General features: G+C 36.1%; 1 protein-coding gene across 3 annotated transcripts in view; it reads right to left on the bottom strand.

Annotated features, from left to right (window-relative positions):
• Positions 1 to 23399, bottom strand: part of AEBP2 (AE binding protein 2) — a 106380-nt gene that overhangs the window by 59080 nt on the left and 23901 nt on the right. For 2 of the 3 annotated variants that reach the window (XM_006888446.1, XM_006888447.1), the window contains exon 2: positions 8169 to 8376. In XM_006888446.1, the coding sequence (XP_006888508.1) occupies positions 8169 to 8376 (208 nt within the window). Of the gene's footprint in view, positions 1 to 8168; positions 8377 to 12856; positions 12877 to 23399 lie in introns of those variants that run through there. The other variant, XM_006888448.1, reaches the window with a different exon arrangement.

Genomic DNA, 23399 nt, shown 5'->3' with positions numbered 1-23399 from the left:
CAAAGCACAAGGAAGAATTCAAGATACTAAAGAGCTAAACAGAAGATTCCAAAAGGCTGCTCGGAATGACAAAGCAAAATATTTAGTATATAGCAAAATTAAATATTACATTTAATAAAATTAGTATATGTGCAAAGCAGTGAGCATGAGCTACTCTATAATTGTAGACCTGCAGTCTTAGGTTCAGGAAACGAAGTATGATTGGGTTTGGAATGTGGCAAAAATGAATAATCTTTCCTTATTTTTTTACCAGTGAGATACCAATTTCCAAATAGATTATCAAACTAAGAATTATTAAAAACTGCAACCCATGTGTCAGTCTATTTTGTTGAAGATGTTCCTCTCAGTATGTGATAACTTTCTAAACATGCGGCCCCAGCAGCAAAAAAAAAAACTGCAACCCAGTATCAATAAGAGAAATACTGATGTAATGAACCTTCAGAGAATCATCTATAGACTTTACTCTTTTCTAAGTAAAAAGTGGTTGTTGAGTTACAATTTAAAAACTATAGGGAGCTCTAGTGGCCTAGTGGCAAGACGCTGCACTGCAATCCCAGAGGTACAAGGTTCAAATCCACCAGATGCTCTGCTGGAGAAGAAGGGGGCAATCTCCTCCTGTACCAATCAGATCTGATTTGACAGTACACATAAAAAATAAGACAATAAAATTTTTTTTTAAAAGTAAAAAAATACTATTAAAATGCATAAAATGCAAAAAGCAAGTGGCTGATAAGTCTTCCTTCCATCCTGATGTTATACTCTACTTCAGAAAGTCCAACTTCTCAAACTATTTACTCAGCATACAAACTGAATTTTGATGGGGAAAGGATATGGCCCCGACTAATGCCTCCCCCAATTCCAAAGCATGCTCTGTTTCCTTACTGTTTGGAAAGCAGCTTGTTGGGTCTCGGTATAAGTTTCATATAAACATAATCAAGTGTTCTAGAATTCTATTCTGTTCAATATTTGTTATGATCCACACAGTCAAATGCCTTTGCATAGTCAATAAACACATATATTCTTCTGCTAGTCTCCGTTTTCAGCCAGGATCCATCTGACATTGGCAGTATTATCCCTGGGGCCACAATCTCTTTTAAACCCACTGTGAATTTCTGGCAGTTCTCTGTCAGTGCACTGTTCTAGACATTCTGGAGGATTTTTAGCAATATTTTGCTTGAATGCAGAATCAACGACACTGTCAAAATCTACACATCCTTTTGGGTCACCTTTTTTGGCTATGGGAACAAATATGGATCTCTTCCAGTCAGCCAGTCAGAGAGCTGTCTTCCAAGTTTCTTGGCAGAGATTGGGAGCACATCCAGGGTAGAATCTGTTAGTCTGAACATGTCAATTGATATCCCATCATTCCTGGGGCCTTATTTATTGCCAGTGTCTTTAATGCAGCTTGAACTTCTTTCCTCATGACCTTTGGCTCTTGATCCTATGGTATGTCCCAAAATATTTCCCTGTCAACTAATTCTTTTGGTACAATGACTTGGTGTATTCCCTCCATTTTCATTCAAGACTTTTCCCATAGTATCTCTCAGTATTGCAACTCCAGGTTTGAACTTTTCAGTTCTTTCAACTTGAGATATGCTGAGCGAGTTCCTCCTTTTCTATTCTCCAACTCCAGCTCTTTGCACATTCCAATACAACATTTTGCTTTGTGTCTTCAAAATGTCCTTTGAAATATACTCAGTATCTCTTCCTTTTGTTGCTTCACAGCTCTCGAGAGTAGTTTCCAGAGTCTCTTCAAACATTCATTTTGGTCTTCCATTTCTCTACTACTGTCTTTGTAATGACTTTTTGCTCTCTTTGTGGATGTATCTATGATGTCATCTCCAATTCAGTAGATAATTTTTAAATCCAAGTGGGACAGATACAAAGTCAGACTTTGGTTCTTGAGTCCTTGTTTTCATTTCCATTTTGAACTTGCTAATTGATGGTCTGTTACACAGTTAGCACTTGGCCTTGCTTTGACTACTTATACTTAGCTTTCTCCAGTGATTCTTTCCACATTTGTATTTGGTAATTCTGATTCCTGTGCAGTTTCTCAAGTGAAGTCCATGTGTACAGTCACCATATGTGTCTTTTTTAATAGGTATTCATGAAATAATTCAAATGTATTTATGAAACAATTCAAATGAATAAAAGCATTTAATGTACAAAATTCCCATCAGGATATCTCCAGCTTCATTTCTGTCCTGAAGTCCTTAATTTCCAACTACCAATCCTTCTGCTTGGTTTCTAACATTTGCACTCCAGCCACCAATCATTATTTCTGCATCGATTACATGTTTGGCCAATTATAGACTGTACAACTTGGTTAAACTGCTTAATTTCCTTATCTTTAGCTTTAGGTGTTGGTGAATATATTTGGATAATAGCTGTATTAGTAATCTCCCTTGAATGTGTATAAATAGTATCCTATCATTCATAGCACTGTATTTCAGGATAGATCTTGAAATGGTCTTTTGACTATGAATGGCGCACCACCACCCTTCCTCAATTTTTCATTCCAAGCATAGTAGATCATATGACTATCTGATTAAATCTAGAAGGAATGCCTAATACTATTACAGAAATATCTTCAGGAGATATATCATAATCTTCTGCCCAGTAAAATGTATATGCAATGAAGTAAAAAGAACACAATGTTAACTATGCTTAACTAGAAAAATAAGAGAAATATTTGTGTCATTCTGAAAAAAGGAAAAATGCAGTCAATACTTCGAGAAACACTGGAAATCCACATGAAGGAGACAACCATAAGACATCAAAAGTTAAATTTCTTTCCTTCACACTTATTAAGAAATTCTTTTGATAAACTGTTAAAGGGGAAGTCAAAAACTGACAAAGGTATTTTCCTCAACCCTAAAAACGGAACATAATATTGAACATTTCATGGACTGCAAAGAGAACAGGTTTGTCTTGGAGAGGGTAAAATCAAGTTTCTCCTTGGAGAATAGCATTTTGAAGCTCCATCTTATATACTTTGGGCATGTGGCCAGGAATCCTGGCAGAAGGGTATCACCCTCAGAAGGATGGAGGGACAGCACAAGAGGAAGACCCGGGATGAGATGCATTGATACAATAACTGGGATAATGGGGGTGTGTCAGAATCAGTGAGACTGGCTCAGGACAAGGCAGGCTTCAGAGTCTATTGTACACAGAGTCACTATGGGTCACAGGCAACTCAACGACACATAACAACAACATTTGTTAAAAAAGAAATTCACGATCTCTGGTGACCCAATAGCAAGAAGCTACACTGCAATCCCAGAAGTACGCAGTTCGAATCCACCAGATGCTCGGCTGGAGAAGGAAGGGCAATCTTCTCCTGTACCAGTCAGATCCGATTTGACGGTACACACATAAAAATAATAAAATTTTAAAAAAAGAAAATAAAAATAAAAAATTCACTTTGTTTGTTGAGAATACAAAGCAGAACATCTACCAACACAGTTTATTCATTGGTTTTATTCTTCTGGTCGGTTAAAAACATTTTTCTATTCTATTATTAGGAACTATTCCACTGTAAAAATTAACTCTTGAAAACCAAACTCTGCAGTATTTAATCTAGATGTGGGAAGAATATGTTCACGTAACCTATTAATATCTAGAAATTTTAACTAGGATACTAAGACACAGGTCTACAATCTAACTTGCCAAGATATAAAAATACCTAAAGCATATTTAGACATATTAGAAATAAAAGGAGATCATCTGAGTTCTGTCTACTTCTATTACTTTGTAGTTCTAGAATATTGGAAGTGACTATTATCTAAGTTTTAATTTCCTTCCTCAGACAGATATAATATGAACATATATCTGACAACTCTAAAATACTGTCAAGTACAGACCTGTATCTATTTCCATTGGTTTCAACAAATAGTGATGCTACAGGACAGCTCAGAACAGCCTCATATGGTTCTGAAGGTTATAAACTCTATATAGGCAAAACTGACACATCTTTCTCCGATTACACAGCTGATATGTCTAAAATGTTCCAAATTTCTGCTTAAACACTGCATTACTCCCACTGCCATTGAGCTGGACTAACTCAGAGCAAATTTCCAAGACTGTAAATCTCATGGAAGATTACCCATTTTTCTCTCAAGGATCACCAGTAAAGTGGCATCTTTACCTTACCAGCAGAACTCTCTATAGTCTAGGCCACTAGAGCTTCTTAATACACCATTAAGGATTTTTTTAATAGACTAATAAAAAGAAAAAATACTCAAATGTACAAAGATTTAACTTATAATTTATCAAGATCTAAAATTTTCAATATTTTATAGAGGCTTAAGAATTCTGTTGAGAATAGTAGAAAACCTTACTCATTTCTGTTGGACTGTATCAGCTTCGTCTTTTGGGAGCTTATTCTGAAAGTCAAAAAATCAAAAAGGCTACTATAAACTTGGGAGCTTTGTCTTATCCTTCACTTTGATCAGTTTCCTTCAACAAAACCTAGTAGTGTTTTTTATTTAAATGTTTGTATAATAAAAATAAATCCATCAATGTATGCATGATGTTTATATCTTTAATGACTTGCGACAATACAGGTCAATATGGTGACTAAAATTCACACCTGAAATACATCAAGAAATCTCTCTGAATTTTCTCCAAATGAAGTACTGACTTTTAAAAAATGCAAACAAAAGTAGAATAATTTACATGCCAAAAAGCCAAGTCAAATAATACTGAAGCCTTAGATTTCTTTAAGTAAAAATATACAAAGAGATGTACAGGCAGAGAAATACCACCTAAAGACAGGAAAGAATTAAGATAATTTGTGGTCCCTTTAAAATGACACATTCTTTTTCAATATATTAACACACACCAAAAAAAGCCACATCATTTTTAAGCCCAATTATTTTGGCTAAGATAGGTATACTTTTCACGACATACTCAAAACATAACAGATATAAATATGTATCTGATTACTTTAGTCACTTAAATGCCTTAAGCAATTTTTCAGTTAAGAATCAAACATGCTAAGTGACTGCAACAGAGAAACAGGGATTTCATCATACATGGAAAATATGCTTTCAGGGACCTCTCCAAAAAGCTGAAGACCAAGTATGTCAGTTTAAAGACTAAAGGTGCGCCTGATCTAAGCCATGGTGTTTTTAATTACTTGCCACACATCTAAAAGTTGGATTATTCATTTTTCACTAATAAGGATAATAGAAGAATTATTGATACTTTTGAGCTATAATGTTGGAGAAGAGGACCGATTATGCCTTGGACAACACAAGAACAAACAAGTATAACCTGAAGGAAAGTGCAACTACTAGGTGTTCCCTCGGAAGAAGGAGGGTCTAACTTCATCACTCATACTTTAGGTATGTTGCTAGAAGGACAATATGCTTGGAAAGGTGGAGAGTCAGTCTGAGAAAGGAAGACCCTCAACAAGATGAATTTACATAGTGACTGCAAGAATGGACTCAAAAATTTAGAAGATGGTAAGGATGTCACAAGATAAGGCAAGGTTCAGATCTATTAATAGTTCAAGAGGTCACTATGAGTCACAGCTGACTTGAGAGCACATAATAACAAAATGTCTTAAACATTTTCAATTTCTTCAACATAAGCAAGGATACTTAATAAAAAAACCAAACTAAAAGAGTAAAGTATTTCTCATTTACTGAAAATGTTTTAACAAAGTTCATGTTTTTAGATGCCAGATGGACAATCAAAATCCAAAGAATCTCCTAAAGCTGATCTATCTTAATTGAAATTTGATCTAACTTCTTAGTCTACAATTATCATTTAGCAAAACACACAAAGGTGAATGGCCTTATTCAAATCTTTGAATGATATCCTATTATTTCCCTCCCAAGACTTCTCCTTGAACCCAAAGGAAAAATACATCAAAGAACATGTATAAAAGGAAATGTATTAAAATGACCAAGTATGTCCTGTACAATGTTGTTTAATTTTGCTCATGAAATGATTTCATAAAAATGGTAAAAAGGATAACTTACTCATTCTGAGAAAACCTTCAGAAACCATATGCCCACAATATATATAAAACTAAACAACAGAAAATCAAACCTATGAAAAAAAGAAAAACTTAAAAAGATGTTTTACAAAAGAGAGCATTCAAATAGCCAACAAATATACAGTTTCTGAAAGTCACTAGGAGCAATTATAATGAGTTAACATTAAGTTGGCTATACTTATAAATCATTTCAAGAATAGAGCTGAAGCACTAAATACTAATGAATATGGTGAATTTTACGATAAAATAAAAAACATCATATAAGAAAAGGACAGCAAAGAAAGACTAAAATGGACAGATCCCAAAGCTTCCTCCCAAATACAAACAGGCCAAAAGCAAGAGGAAGAAATGATGAAACAAAAGAAATGAATAGAAAATTTTAAATGGCAGCTCTGCCTAAGAGGCAAAGTATTGCAATGAAATGTGCAAAGAACTGAAATTAGAAAACCTAATGGGAATAACACACTAACGCTAAAGAACTGAATAAAAAGATATAAGCTGTGATTTATATTACTCAAAGAGCTTTGGACAGATCACTAAAACACAACACAGGAGACCTCAAAAGAAGATGGGAAGAATATACAGAATCACTACACACAGAAAAACACAATGACATAACCATTTCGTGAGACAGAATGTGATTAAGACCCAAGGGTCCTGAAGGATGGAATCAAAGCTGCATCAAAGTCAGTGACAAAAATATAGCTTCAGGAAGGACAGGACAAAATATCAACTGAGGTAAGTGTTTCAGCAAACAGATGCAGCCTTAAGTACTCAATGGTCTACGTCAAGAAATGTGGATGACATTCGAATTTATGCCATTTCAAAAGTGATCAAGAGAATGGTGAAATTACTGAACAATATCAATTCTATTATACACAAAATTTTGCTGAGTATTATTCCAAAACAACTGGAAGTATTATTCCAAATCCACAGAAGAGCCATAATTCAAGCTGAACTCTGATGAGGTTCTGGAATGAGGAATATCACTGTTAACATTATGATGAATCTTGACTGAAAACAGAAAGTACAAGAAAGATGTTTGTGTTCTCCTGACTATGTAAAACAAAAAAGGCAAAACAAACAACAACAAAAAACCAAAGGCAAAAAAAACCCCAAAAAACCCAAAGGCATTTTATCTTGGATTTCAGTGCTTCCTTAGAGAGTAAAAAAGAGAAATATCGTATGACCCAGCAATCCCACTACTAAGTATATAGCCCAAAGAAATAAGAGTTGCATATAAACAGGTTTTCAGAGACTGACAATCAAACAAGAGTAGACTGTTCATCTTTTGACCGAGGAGCAGCTTATCTGAAGCACCTGCCTTTGAGATGGGATTATAATTCGTTATCCACTAGGCCACCAGAGTTCCTCTTAGTTAATATGTGGAATAATAAATTATAAGTACATACTATGTGACATTAATTCCTGGAAAATGTGCTAAATGTGAGAACTATTTAAGACAAACATAGATAAAACAAAACAAAAAATTATAAATTAATATTTTGGCCTATTTCTCCTGTTCTCATCTAATCTACTTTATTCACTACTCAATAAGTTATGTAACTATTACAAAATTCAACGTAATCCTGAGGGAATACAGATCAATAATAACTTATTGGATCTGCCATCTGAATCAGCTCATCAGTAAGACCTGAGTAAAATTTTTATTTACTCACAAATACATAAAAAAGCTGTATATACTATTAATGAATAGGAAGTACATTTAATAGGTTTGTATATGCTACTCCTAGTATGAAGCTTCTCCACAATTATCAGGAATAATTTAAAACAACTCTTAACAAAAGAACTATAAGGCAGTACCAATTCCTTTACGTTAAAAACTTCAAAAAGGTGGTTTATATTATTAGTGAAAATGCTGAAGAGTCTTAAGACATTTGTTGTTAAAAAGAATAAAGATCAATATTTATCTTCATTTATGACATCACAACTGTATTATCAAAAGTATAAATTTCTTCAAAATAACATAATAACTTACAAAAAATATAATTTATATTATACTGTTCCTTTTAATCTATAAAGTTTATGAGAAAAATTTTAAACCCTATGTAAAATAATCCCAAGTAACTTTCAGAAATAAATACCTAATTAGCAATAAGAAATCATTCATAAAATGGAAAAAAGAAATGGTAAAACCAACCCCTCCTCGCTGACCATCTACATGTATGGAACGGATGTGATCTGCCAGATCTGGACTAGAGTTGAAGCAAGCCTGGCACTGGTCCCAACAACAATTATAGGCAATATTTTTGCTTGAAGAAGTAGTGCTTCCTTGTCCATTCATCATTGCTGGAGTTGAACGCCCACTGGAAATTGTGCTGTCTACATCCATTATAGTACTGCTTATGCTACAAAAGAAGAAAAAAGTCTGTGTTATTCCTAGAAATTGTAACATGAATATTTTATAAATAATTAAGATTACTACTGATTTAAACTACAAACCAAAAATACCCTCTAAAATCTTCTTAAAATCAAGTCGTTTAAAATAAATAGTAAATAATGCCTTCAGATCTTTATATAATCTTTCTAAACAGGAAAAAATTTACAAAGGTAAATTTACAAGAGCATAGCTAAGAACCCACACAAAAATAAATTTATGTTAATAGAGAAGTAAAAAAATACAGTAAGAACAGTTACATAACTAATCAATGTCATGGAATTCTTTATGTAGAAACCGTTGATATGTTTTATTGCATATTCCCAACAACAAAAAATAAGGCAAAATAAAATAAAATTAACCTGAATGTCAATGGTAATCTGTTTTTAATAAATTACCACTTGACATTGCTTCATACAAAGTATACTATTAGAAACTGTATGCTTTGAAATTATTTATTTGACAATCAACTACAAATTAAGTAAAAAAGAACAAGAATGTCTCAAAATAAAAAATTGGGTAATTTAAGCAGCTTTTAGAAATTTTGGTGGCTTACTCTGTAGGGAGCTAAACTACTAACCCAAAGAACCACACCTGTGCCAGTCTGAATCCAGACTGATTTCTCCTGTTTTCAGAAACAATGGAGGGTCAGGTAGGAACTGGTTCTAATTCAATGGCAAGGAATTGGGTGTTGTTTTGTTGTTTTTTTTTTAAAATTTAGGTTGTTTATTTTTCATTTCAATGAATTGGGTTTTTTAAAGCAACTTTTGGCAGGCATGGGCTCCCCAGCCCCATACTATAAAGAAAACCAGACAGAAACATGTATAAACCACAAGTTTGACATATTTTATTCATCCATAGTTCTAAGAGGCATGAAAAAGCAATAAAAAAAAACCCTTAGCAAAAGTAATTCTGAATCTAGTACACCTTTTTTGTCATTCTCATACAATAAACTGTAACTCAAAGCATCACTATGAATTACAAAGTGGAAATCTGCCCTGTTCTGGACCATCCTCATGATCTCCACCAAACTTAAGGCTATTGTTAGTCACTATGTCAATCCATCTCACTGAGGTCTTTCGTTCAATGATCTTTCCCAGCATGATATCTTTTTCTGATGATTAGCCCCATAACATACTCAAAGTATGTAAAACAAAGTTTCACTATCCTTGCCTCTAAGGAGTACCAGGTGACCATTTTCCAAGATAGATTTTTTTCGTACTTTAGGCACTCCTGGGATATTTAATAGTCTTCGCCAATACCATAATCCAACAGCACTGATTTTTCTTTTCCCTTTGGTCTTCCTTATTACAGCAAGTTTCAGGTATGCATGAAGCAAGTGAAAATAACCATGGTTTGGATCAGGCCTACGAATCTATCTTTACAGTTCTAGAAATCATTTGTTTGATCTGAACGCTTTACTTTTGTTCTCTAATCTGCCTATCAGTCCAGTGGTAAAAATGTTTGTTTTCTTGACATTGAGATGCAAGCCATATTAAAGGCTGCATTCCTTGATCACGTGCAACAAGTACTTCAAGTCCTCCTCATTTACAGCAAGCAAGGTTGTACCATCAGCATAATGCAGGTCACTGATGAGTCTCCCAACAATCCTGATGCCATATTCTTCTTAACCGAGTTCAGCTTCTCAGATAAAAAAATAAAACTCAAGAACTGATGGGATACCAACTGACTTATTTCAATTAACAGGTGATGGATCCTTGGATGTGCTCACCAGTCTCTGCCAGGAAATTCGGAGGGCAGTTGTGTGGCTGATGGATTGGAAGAGGTCTGTATCTATTCCCATTTTAAGAAAGGATATCCAACAGGATGTGGAACCTATCAAACCGTAACATTAATATCTCATGCAAGTAAATAGTGAAGATCATTCAAAAACAGCTAGAACCATACATAGATAAAGAACTGCCAGAAGTTCACAGAGGATTTAGAAGAGGCTGTGGTACCAGGGATAATATAATTTCTGATGTCAGATGGATCCTGGCTGAAAGTAAAGAATATCAGAAGAAAGCCTATTTGTGCTTTACTGACTATTTGGATCATAACAAGATGTGGCTTACATTGAGAAGAACGGGAATCCCAGAACACTTAATAATGCTCACGCAGAACCTATATCTGGACCAGGAGGCTGCTGTGTGAACAGAGCAGGGCAACAAAGCATGGTTTAAATTGAGAAGGGAGTGCATCAGGATTGTATTCTTTATCCCTACCTATTCAACCTGTATTATTTTATTATCTATGTTGTAAGTGTAAGATTTAGTGTAAAAATGAATACTGTATGTCAACAATGACGATGTGTTGTATTTAGAGGAGGCATGCAAGCCTACTGGTATTGATTGGATATATTAAGACGGTAAGATCTGCCCTGGAGAAATGTTTGTGGAAAGCAGGAGAACTAGAGGGCATATGGGTTAGACTGAGGGAAGATTAAGCTCATCCAGTAATTTGAGAAGATTTGCATTAAGAATGTATTAGTAGATTCATCTTAGCCTTTTGATTGAAGACAGTTACATTTGGAGTACTGCAGCCATGACTGAGTTTGGGAATGTTTCATCAACACTGTTGACTTAGCAAGCACACATGGGTGGTTAAGTACAAAAGGGTTGCTGGCTTGAGGGAGTCATGAGGACCCCATAATTGTTGACTTGGCCTCAGGAAGGGGTGCTAAGAGTAAGTGAAAAAACTCACTGAAAAAGAGTGAAAAAGGGTGCGTACAGTGAATGCCCATCTGATCATAGCAACCAATGATTGCAGATAGGCTGACCAGAACCCAAACAAACAAACAAAAATATTTTATGCTGTGAGGTAGTACTGATTGTTGCAATCTGCTGGCATGTTCCTGACTGGAGTTTGCTTATGGTGTTGATGTGAAATGTTCTAACTGGAAAGGAAGTTGCTTGTTTCTGCAGAGTACTGGTTTGATAGGAACAGGCAAATCAGAAACTGGCTATTTAAAAAAAGGGGTAGGAAGTTGCTGACTTGTACGCTTTCATGAATATACAGTCCTTACTATGACTGAAAGGAGAAATTTGATTCTTCAAGTGAAAGGATGATGACTAGAAAAGCCAAGAGGTGGTCTCTGGGTGTCTAATGCTTATCACTCAAAATGTCTTTCCTTGCTAATAATTAACTGTTTATTTTGTGCTGAAATATCTACTGTATTAAGAACAGGGGATTTTGATGGCGTACAAGCCCCACCCTTACAGAGGCCTACAGAAGCTCACCAGGCAGACCTACATGCTAGTTTTCTTTTGGGGACGCCTACCTTCAACTGATCAGCAATCTCTGTAAAACGGGCCTGCATACCAAGAGTCACATGAGGCATTCCCCTGATGGGTTTGAGTCTCTAGTAACCTTCCAGGGAACCACAGAAGAGCTAGGAAACTAAATAAAGGAGATTTCTGACTGTTGATGTCATATGGAGCTACACAGTAAATCAAGCATATGGGACAACACTGACTTTACAGCCTAGTAGTAAGGAGCTGTACTGCATTATCACAAGCATGCATTTCAAATCCACCATCTATGTTACTTGCTTTACATGTTTTTACATGTCTCAATTAGAAGTTCAGAGTTACCATGCAATATTATTTAAAATGGGTGACCCTGGAGGACACTATGCTGAGTGAAGTATCTCAGTCACAAAAGGACAAATATTGCATAATGCGACTGTTGTAAAACAGGACTGGCCTCGGGGTGGGGTGGGGAGACTGAGAAAGATGGGTTCAATAACGTATACTGCACTGAAACAGATGAGGGAGAAAACTATTTAAAAGGGATATGTTATTAGGTATTTTTGTCATGACAGGAGTCGAAGAGCAAAGGCTGCATAGTGGAGTGGACATGGGGGGGGGGGGTGTGAAACAATGAAAGACTTTTACTTTTCCAAGAGGGTAGTGTACTGGGGGGGAGGTTTGGGAGGGGGAAAAGTGCAACAATGAATGAATGGAAATCCAAAGTCTGTAAATTTTCATTGAAATTAATAATAATTATTTTTTAAAGTTCAGAGTTACATAAAGAAATTTCATTAAACTCCAAAGGGAAAATTAAGTATTTTAATAAGCAAACTGAACAGACCAATTTATCAGCAATCTCTAGCTGTGGTAAATTTCAAAGAATTATTGTTGTACAACTATACAGTTAATTGAAAACAAGAAATAACAAAGGTACAAGACACTAATGTTATGACTGGCATGTACACAAGGTGGAGAAGGAGATACATAGACACAGAAATTGTCTGCATAGAAGTTTCTGAGAGATGCAAACAGGTAAACATGCATGCTGTTAACAGGGCTGGTGGTCGAGTCCACTCACACACATACTAAAGAAAAAGTCTATCAATTTCCTACCAAACCTTGAGCCACTGAAAACCCTAGGGGGTATAGTTATATGCTGAAATTGAATCTTTATTAATCAGGAGGAGCTTCCATAGGAACTTGTACCCTCTAGAATACATAACCTCTCAAGAAGATAGTAGTCAAGGCAAAGAAGTTAGGAGTCGGAAAATCATCTCTCACGGTATCTATCCTACATCATACCACTCTAAACATGTTGCAGTTGTTATACTTGTGCTATTTTAGTAAAGTTTAAAATTACTGAAAATTAAACCAAATCCATTTTATTTAAACTAGTCAAATTAAGGAAGAGTAATAAACATATGTCACAAAAGAACCAAAAGAAAAAAAAGGCTAACCATAGAATATTATGGAACAACCATACAAATGTCTGATTTAAAGTGGAAAAAAGCAGTCTATCTCATCTCACTAATGCCTAGTAAGTCAACATTCATGTGTTCCATTTCATTTTTTACAATTTCCAGTTTTCAAACATTCAAATTACATATATTCCAGGTTACAATTAATAGATGTCTGTCACTGCTTTTCCTCATTTCAACCAACTTCCAATCTGGGCTCTACCACTCACTAGTATAGCTAAAGAGGACAAAGCAAAGTATCATAATGGAATGTGCAGAGAGCTGGAATTGGAGAATAAAAAAGGGAAGAAATAGCCCTGCATTTCTCAAGCTGAGAGAACGGAAAAACAAATTTAAGCCTTGAGTTGCAATACTGAAAGATCTTGGGGGAGGAGGGAGTGAGGGAGGAAAGGAGGGAAGAATAGAGGGAGGGAGGGGGGAGAGAGAGAAAGAAAGATAGAAAATCTAACTTTTCTGTAAATGTTCGTTAAAAATCACAAACTAAAATTTTATTTAAAAAATACTGAAAGATGCTGTGGGTACTGAATGACTCAGAAAACGTGAAAAGATGATGGAGGGAATACACATAATCACTATACTAAAAAGGACTGACGGACACTGAAGAATTTCAGAAGCCAATGGTAATGAAGGAGGAGGTAGATGCTACACTGAAGGCACTGGCAATATATAAGGCCACAGGAACTGATGGGAAACCAATTAACTTATTTCAACAAACAGCCTTGGCTCCTGTTCACCAGCCTATGCCAGGAAATTCAGAGGACAGTTGTCTGGCCAATGGATTGGAAGAGGTCCATTATTTGTTCCCATTCCCAAGAAGGGTGATCCAAGTGAATGTGGAACTATCAAACAATATCATTAATATCACACGCAGGCAAAATATTGCTGAAGATAATTCAAAAATGGCTAGAACAATACATAGATAAAGAACTGCCAGAAGTTCAAGCAGGATTTGGAAAAGGCAGTGGCACCAGGAACATCACTGCTGATGTCAGATCAATCCTGGCTGAAAGAAGAGAATACCAGAAGAATGCCTATTTGTGCTTCACTGACTATGCAATGGTATGTGATTATGGATCATAACAAGTTGTGGCTGACATTGAGAAGAATGGGAATCCCAGAGCACTTAACTGTGCTTTTGTGAAACCTACACCTGGACCAGGAGAGTGCTGTAACCACAGAGCAAGGGAACTCTGCATGGTTCAAAATTAAGAACGGAGTGTGTCAGGGTTGTATTCTCTCTCTTTATCCTTTAAATCTATATGTTAAGCAAATGATTTGAGAAGCTGGACTCTATGAAGAGGACTGTGGAATTAGGATCCGTGGGAGACTCATCAATAACCTGCATTATGTATGATACAACCTTGCTTGCTAAAAGTGAGGAGGACTTGAAGCACTTGTTGCAGATGACCAAGGAATGTAGTCTTTGGTATGGATTGCATCTCAATGTCAAGAAAACAAAGATTCTTACCACTGAACCAATAAGCAACACTGTGGTGGATGGAGAAGAAATTGCAACCGTTAACAACTTCATCTCACTTGGAACTACAATTAATACCTTTAGTACCAGCAGTCAGGAAAAGAGAAGACATACTACACTATGAAAGTCTGAAGTTGACCTCTCCAAAATGTTGTAAATAAATTAGTTTTTTTTAAAAAAAAAAAAAAAGGAAGAAAGAAAAAGTAGTAATGATGTAGGAAGCTCTTGTGGCCTAGTGGCAAGAAGCTGTGCTGCAATCCCAAAGGTGCATGGTTCGGATCCACCAGATGCTCCGCTGGAGAAGGGGCAATCCCCCCTTGTGCTAGTTGGATCCCATTCGACAACATACAAGAAGGGGGAAAAAATAATGTCATTTTGAGGACTAAGGGGAGCCTGATTCAGGCCACGGTCTTTCTGATCCCTAGCTATGTATCTGAGAGCTGGACAATGAATGAGGATGAGAGAGAATTGATGCCTCTGAGTTGTGGTGTTGGAGAAAAGCACTGAACATCCCATGGACTTCCAAAAGAATAAATAAACATGTCTTGGAGAATGTGCAGCTAGAGTGCTCTTTGGAGGCAAGGATGATGAGGCTTCAACCTCATACTTTGGCATGTTGCTAAGGAGGAGCTTTGGAGATGGACATGATGCTTGGAAAGGTAGAGGGTTGGCAAAGGAGAGGAAGATCCTCATCCAGGTGGACTGATATGGTGACTGTCGCAATGAGCTCCAGCATGTAATGAAGTGTGAAGACTGGCACAGGATAGGACAGGTTTCAGATCCATTGGTCATAGGGTTGATGTAAGTCATACTTGACTGAACAGCACCTAACAACAACATACTCAAACAAATAAGAAAACCTAGAGAAAATGGACAAAAACTTAGAAACTCAAAACCTACCCAAACTGACACTGACTGAAGTAGTTCTACCTGAACAGACTCATTATCAAAAAAGAAACTGAACTGGTAATAAACAACTTCTAACTAATAAAAGCCCTAGGGTTCACTTTAGTAGCACATATGCTAAGTTTGGAACAATACAGAGAAGATAAGCATGGCCCCTGCAAAATGATGACACACAAATTCGTGAAGTGTTCCCTATCTTTTTTTTTCTTGAACATAAAGCCAAGTCTTGGCACGCTGGAAAAAGAAAGGCAAATATAAGGAAGAACTGATTGAGAAAATGCAGGAATAACTGCAACCTGTTGTGAGCAACCACAGATTTCTGGCCGAGTATGTGTTCTTTTGAGCTTTCCCTCTCATCATTCAGAAGTGTCTCTATAAATCTGCCTTTGCAATTCGGATTCATTATTTTGGAAATAAAAATTTAAAATGTTTCCCAGTTAAAAAAAAATAATTCACAGACCAGAAGGTTTTTCTAGTGAATTCTATCAAACATTCAGAGAAGAGCTGTCACCAATTCTACATAAAGTATTTCAGGATATAGAAAAAGACTGAATATTCCCAGACTCATTCTTTGAAGCAAATATATCCCTAATACCAAAGTCAGGTAAAGACATCATCAAAATAGAAAACCATAGGCCAGTATCTTTCATGAACATTGATGCAAATATCTTCAATAAAATTCTGGACAACAAAATCCAACAGTACATTGAAAAAATAATTCATCATGAATCAAATGGGATGTATAATGTATGCAAGGCTGGTTCAAGGTAAGAAAAACAATGTAGTAAGAAAAACAATGTAATGTATCACATTAACAAAGCAAAGAACAAGAGCCACATGATCTTATCAATTGATGCAGAAAAGGCCTTTGACAAAATACATCACTCCTAATTGAAACACTCAACAAAATAAGAATAGAGGGGAATTTCCTCAACATAGTAAAAAACAGATACACAAAACCAAGAGTCAACATCATTCTCAATGGAGAGATTTTAAAGGTGGTACTCTTGACAACAGGAACTAGGTAAGGATGCTCACTATCACTTCTATTCAATATAGTATTGGCAGTATTAGTGAGAGCAATATGACGAGAAAAGGACTTAAGAGGTATACATATTGGGAAAGAAGAGGTAAAAATATCTATATGCAGATGATATGACAGTATACTTGGAAAATCCTAAAGATTCAGCGAGAAAATTATTGGACATAGTAGACCAAGTCAGCAAAGTAGCAGGGTACAAGAGCAACATATACAAATGGGTTGGGTTTCTGTGCAGTGACAAATAGAATATAAAAATGGAGCTAAGAAAAACAATACCAATTACAGTAGATAACCACAAGATGAAATACTTGGGAATAAATATAGAGACATAAAAGACCTACACACAGAAAATTACAAAGCATTATTACAAGAAACAGAGATCCGTAGAAATGGAAAAATGTACCATACTCATGGATTGGAAGACTGAATATCTGAAAATTACAATTCTACCAAAGGCAATTTACAAGTTCAATGCTATCTCAATACAGATACTCATTCCATTCTTCAACAAGACAGGAAAGGCAATTTCCTTTTTTTTTTCTTTCCGGAATGGAAAGAGACCCCAAATAAGCAAAACACTATTGAAAAAGAGAAACAAGGTAGGCAGCATCACATTTTTCTGATTTCAAATCCTACTACTCAGCTGTGGTGATCAAGACAGCATGATACTGATACAGCAAAAGACACACTGATCAATGGAACAGAACTGAGAACTCAGAAATTAGCTCATCCACCTATAGTTAACTGATCTTTGACATAGAAAGAATCAGTTACATGGGGAAAGATGCATCTCTTTAATAAATGGTGTTAGTAAAACTGGAAAACCTGCAGAAAACTTAAGCAAGACACACACCTCACACGTTATACAAAAAGCAACTCAAGGTTGATCAGGGACCTTAAGAGTAAAACCAAAGACTATATAAAATTCATCAAAGAAAAGATAGGAAGAACTCTAGAAGGCTTAATCCTAAACATGAAGAGTCTTCTAAGCATAATGAAAAACCTACAACCAGGAGAAGGAAAAAAAAATAGACGAATAGAGCCTTTTAGAATCAAATCCCTATGCATATTAAAATCTCCAACAGGGTAGGAAACTCAGACTGCAAAGTTTTTGGCAATGGTGTACCTGATAAGGGACTTGTATCTAAAATTTATAGACTACACCAGTACCTCAAAAAGAAAAAAAAAAATAAACAATCTAATCACAAAATGGGCACAGGATATTAAGATGGCAAACATAAATGAAGAATGTTCAAAATCCATAATATCAAAAAGATCCAAACCAACTATGAGATACCATCTCATCTCAGCAACAATAGTAAAGTTCAACAAGGGAGCAAACAAAAAATGGTGGCAAGGTTGTTGGAGAGATTGGGAACTCTTATTCAGTGCTAGTGCAAATGTAAAGTGGTATTACCACTGTGGAAGGTGGTCTACACTTTCTCAAACAGTTGGAAACAGAAATATCATTTGACCCAGCAGTTCCAGTACTGGGAATATACCCTAAAGAAACCAGAGCCACAACTCAAACAGATGTATGCACATTCCTGCTTACTGCTGCATTATGGTATATCCACATAATGGAATATTACACAGCTTTGAAAAACAATAATAAAGCATTATACAACATGGAGGAATCTTGAGGACATTAAGCTAAGCAAAATAGCTTCATCACAAAAGGACAAATACTGCATAACACTGCTGTTAAAAAAAACAGGACAGACATGGGGGGGTTGGGACAGAATAGGGAAAGAATGGATAGATAATAAACAGCATTAGAATAAATGAAGGGAAGAACTGTCTGAAAATATATGATTATGCATTATATGCATGAAAACTATCTGGAATGGGGTGCACTGTGGAGTGGGCTAGGGTTACATTCTTAAAAATTTAACAAAAAAATACATTAAATTATTTTCTTGTTTACACAGTGCTTAATGGACCTTTTTTATTAACTCTACCACAGAGAGGAAATCTGACTGAACAACGAAGAACATCAAACACTGTCTAACCAATCTACAAGCTGTATCATTCACGTCAAGAACACTATTTCCTCATTAAAGCACAACATAATCTAGGTATTAAGAAAAGGAATTCTCTTATGAAATACTTGAGCACCACAACAAGATAAAGGTAAATAATCCAATAGAAAAATGGGCACAGGATATGAACAGGCACTTCACCGAAGACGACATTCAGATGGCTAACAAGCACATGAAGAAATGCTCAAAATCCCTAGCCCTAAGAGAGATGCAAATTAAAACAACTATGAGGTATCATTTCACCCCAGTCAAAATAGCAAAATTTAACAGAACAGCAAGCAACAAATGCTGGCGAGGTTGTGGAGAAACTGGAACCCTGATTCACTGTTGGTGGGAGTGTAAAATGGTGCAACCCCTGTGGAAAGCAGTATGGCGCTTTCTCAAAAAGTTGCAAATAGAGATACCATTTGACCCAGCAATTCCACTACTGGGAATATACCCTGAAGAGACCATAGCTGACATCCAAGCAGAGATATGCACACCCATGTTTATTGCAGCTTTGTTCACAATAGCAAGGAGTTGGAAACAACCTAAGTGCCCATCAACAAACGAATGGCTAGAGAAGCTGTGGTATATTCGCACAATGGAACACTATGCTGCATTAAAAAACAAGGAACTCATGCAATATTATTCAAAATGGTTGACTCTGGAGAACATTATGCTGAGTGAAATATCCCAGTCACAAAAGGACAAATATTACATGATGCCACTGTTGTAGAATGGGACTGTCCTTGGGGTTGGGGAGAGACTGAGTAAGATGGGTTCAATAATGTATACTGCACTGAAACAGAGGAGGGAGAAAACTGTTTAAAAGAGATATATAACTAGGTATTTCTGTCATCACAGGAGTCTAGAGCGAGGGCTACATGGTGGAGGGGACCTGGGGGAGGGTTTGTAAAACAATGAAAGAATCTTTTCTTTTACTTTTCCATAATTTTTGACTCATGTACTTATAACTTGTTAGTCAAATTTGTGTCTTCTAGGTTGCAACACCCCCATGATACATCTTCAAGGATATGAACATGTACGGCCAAGCACAATCAATAAGACTGCATCTAAATTCCAAAATCAATCTCCGTAATAGTCTATGTGTTTCCTACTGCCAAAGGGGCCCTTTAGAGTAGTGAGAGAAGATCTTCACCCTGAAACCCACAGCGTCCCTTTTCAGCAGGAAGTAGCTAAGAGAATACGCCATCCCCTTTTCCTTATGACTCAGGGTGAAGTCTCTCTCAGGGAGGAGTGACAGGGAATGGCAAAGGACACACTGACAAAGAAGATTAATCAGAACTGGCTTTCACAAGCACTGTGGCATTTGGACAAGAACAAACTGGGAGGAAGGTAGAGAGAATAGTGCAACAATGAATGAATGGAAACCCAAAATCTCTGTAAATGTTTATGAAAATTAATAAAATATAATTATAGAAAAAAAAGAAAAGGAATTCTCCTAGTGGCAAGACACTGCACTGCAATCCCAGAGGTATGTGGTTCAAATCCACCAGATGCTCTGCTGGAGAAGGAGGGCGCAACCTCCTCCTATACCAGTCAGATCTGATTTGACAGTACATGTATAAATAATACAATTTAAAAAATTTTAAAAAAAGGAAAAGGAATGGAACCCTGCCTACCACTGGCAAGCAAATTGCAAATACAATAGCAGGGGGATTAAGGGGCAAAGTAATGGTTTAGAAGAGCCAACTGGAGTTCAGCTTCAAAACACTTCATAGTATCCTCTAAGCCCTAAAGTATGTACTCTTTTAGCCTCCAAGCTTCTCTTTCATCTAAGAAACATACTAGAATCAGTGATTCTCTGACTGAGGATCGTCCTGATACAAGAAAATAATTAAACAAGTTACAAGTAATTTCCGATTTTGACAAAATCCTGAGTAAGTATGTAAGTATGAACTCCATAAGAAGCTATGGTGTATAACAAAGAGCTGGAGGAAACAACCCAAGTACCCATCAGCAAAGAATGAATAGAGAAGTTGTGGTATACTCACACAATAGAATACTATGCTGCATTGAAAACCAAGGAACTATACAAAATGAGTGACCCTGGAGGATGTAATGGTGAGTGAAATATCTCAGTCACAAAAGGACACATACTGCATAGTGCCACTGTTGTAAAGCGGGATTAACATCAAGGTTGGGTGGAAACTAAGAAAAAGAGGGGATGATGTATATTGCATTGAAACAGATGAGGTAGCAAACTGTTTAGGAGAAATGATTAGGTATCACTGTCATGCTAAGAGTCCCTAATGAAAGCTGCATACTGGAGTCCACTGGAGGAACAGCGATTTTATAGAACAATATAAGAATTTTTTCTTACTCTTCAAAGAGAAAAGCAAACTGGGAGGAGGGGTGGGCAGGGAGGAAAGTGTGCAACAATGAATGAATAGAAATCCAAAGTCTCCATAAATTTCATTAAAATTAATTTTTAAAAAATCACTACAGGGGGAAAAAATTAAAAAGCAACTATGTTGTTTTTCTAACTGTACTATTATTCTAGATAAAATGATAATTAAAAAAACTAGGAGACAAATCTACCTAATTTATAATGTCTAGGAAAATACAATGAATGACATTTTTTTCACAAAGTTTATATTCCTCTTCACAGGCCATCTACTGCCTCTGTAAAATTAATAAGTCAACATTATTGGCATTTGAAAGAAATTGTAACTAAGAAAAAGTACTCTGCTTCCCAAATTTTAATATACATACAAATCACCTGGCATTTTATTAATTGCAGATTCTGATTCAGTGGGTTTGGAATGGGACCCAAGAGAGTGTTTTGTTTGGTTGTTTTACAAACATCTATTTGTTTACATGATGTTGTGGTATTCAGAGTAGAAAGAATTTAAAAAATCTCTTTAACAATTATGACCCAAAAGAGACTTAACAGACTAAGGGAACTTTCTTTTATGACAGATTAACAGAATAAAGCATGTACATAACCAGAGAGACCTATGACAACAGAAAACACACAACTTGAAAATTTCAAATTTCTAGAGTCTAGTGCAATATTAGGGAAGAGTATGAAATATTTTCAATATAACAATCCCCATTTCCACTGCTAAGATACAACCTGGTAGTCCAGAATTTTCCATTAAAATATCCAAGTGTGTTCAACTACTGAAATGTAATAGTTTCCTTTGGAAATTCATGTGTCAACTCATTCATGCATACAAAAACAGTTCCACCTTCAAAAACACAAATTATTTCCTGACTAAACATCTGATTGGTGGGCAAGATCTCAGAAGGTAGAGTTACAAACACTGAGAAAATGATAAAATCTGCTTGCCAAATAAAGCAGAGGATCAGAGGACACAATTCACAGATGCCTACGTCAAAATTATAGAAAAGTGCAAGACCAAAGTCTTATGGTAGCAAAAATTAAGTTCACTGATCTATCTAGCAAACGAGTCATCTCTAAAATTTATAAAAAACTCCAATACCTAACAAAAAAAAAAATAATTACAAAATGAGCAAAGGACATAAAATGTTCACCAAACAAGACATTCACCAGCAAAAACACCATGAAAAATGTTCGACCATTAAACTTTTCTTTCTATTGATAGGTGTCATTAAATCAAGTACAACTTATGAGTCTATGAACAACATTTCATGTTTTCAAGATTCCTTCACCACAAAGTTTTCAGAGTTTATTCATGCTGCAGCATATATCAGAACTTAGTTTCTCTTTATGTTGTTAAGTGCCACTGAGTAGACTACTACTCACAATGACCTAGTAAACAATAGATCTAAGCCCTGTGCCATCCTCAGCATTTCTGACACACTTGAACTCATTGCTGCAGTCACTGGGTCAATCTACCTTGTTGAGAGTCATCCTCTCCTTTGCTGTCCCTCCACCTTTCCAAGCATGCTATCCCTCTCCAAGGAATAGTCTTTCCTAACAACATACTAGAAAGTATGTGAGAAGAAACTTTAACATCTTTGCCTCCAAGGAGCACTCTTTGCTGTGCTCCAAGGAGCAAAACAGCCCTTTCTCCAAGACATACCTGTTCTTTTGCCAAAGTCTACCCAGTACTCTTCCTCAACACCACAGTTCAAAGACATGGATTCTTCTTCTGTCATCCTTATTCACTGTCCAGCTCTCAGAAAATGTACTGCACTGATCAAGTCCAATGTCAGGGAACTCTCCAAATTACTGAGGAACAATGATATCAATTTGATGACTAAGATACATCTCATTCAAGCCATCATCTTTTTATCATTTGCTATACATCTGGGAGCTGAAAAAGGAATAAAAATTACAGAAAATAAATTGATACCTTTGAGCTGTGGTGTTGGATAAGAGTACTGAATATCCCATGAACTGCCAAAAGAGCAAATAGATACGTCTTGGAAATAATGCAACCAAAAGAACTGAAAATAATTACAACAGCTGCAATGGTCACTGACATATCACTCATTAACAGCCAAAATGTGGAAACAACTGTAATATCTATCAAAAAACGAATGGATAAACAGAAGATGGCATATTCATAAAAGGGAATACTACACGTCTTGGAAAAGGTGCAGCCAAGGTAATCCTTGGAGGCAAGGAGAATAAAGCGTCATTGCACACACTTTGGGCATGTTGTCAGGAGGGGCCAGTCCTTGGAAAAAGACATCATGTTTGAAAAAGTGGAGGGTCCGTGATGGGAGAAGTCACTAAGATGAATCCAAAGAGTGACTTCAACAGGTGGCTTGAGTGTTGTCAGAGATAATGAGGATGGTACAATACAGGACAGGGTTCAGATCCTGTGTTTATGGGGGTCACTATGAGTTGTAGTTAGCG

Source organism: Elephantulus edwardii, unplaced genomic scaffold (genome assembly GCF_000299155.1).
Source record: "Elephantulus edwardii isolate Elephantulus edwardi_28Jun2011 unplaced genomic scaffold, EleEdw1.0 scaffold00067, whole genome shotgun sequence".
NCBI classification, from domain to species: Eukaryota; Metazoa; Chordata; class Mammalia; order Macroscelidea; family Macroscelididae; genus Elephantulus; species Elephantulus edwardii.
Note: the sequence above shows the minus strand (reverse complement) of the source record. Positions and strands in the feature narration are given on the sequence as shown.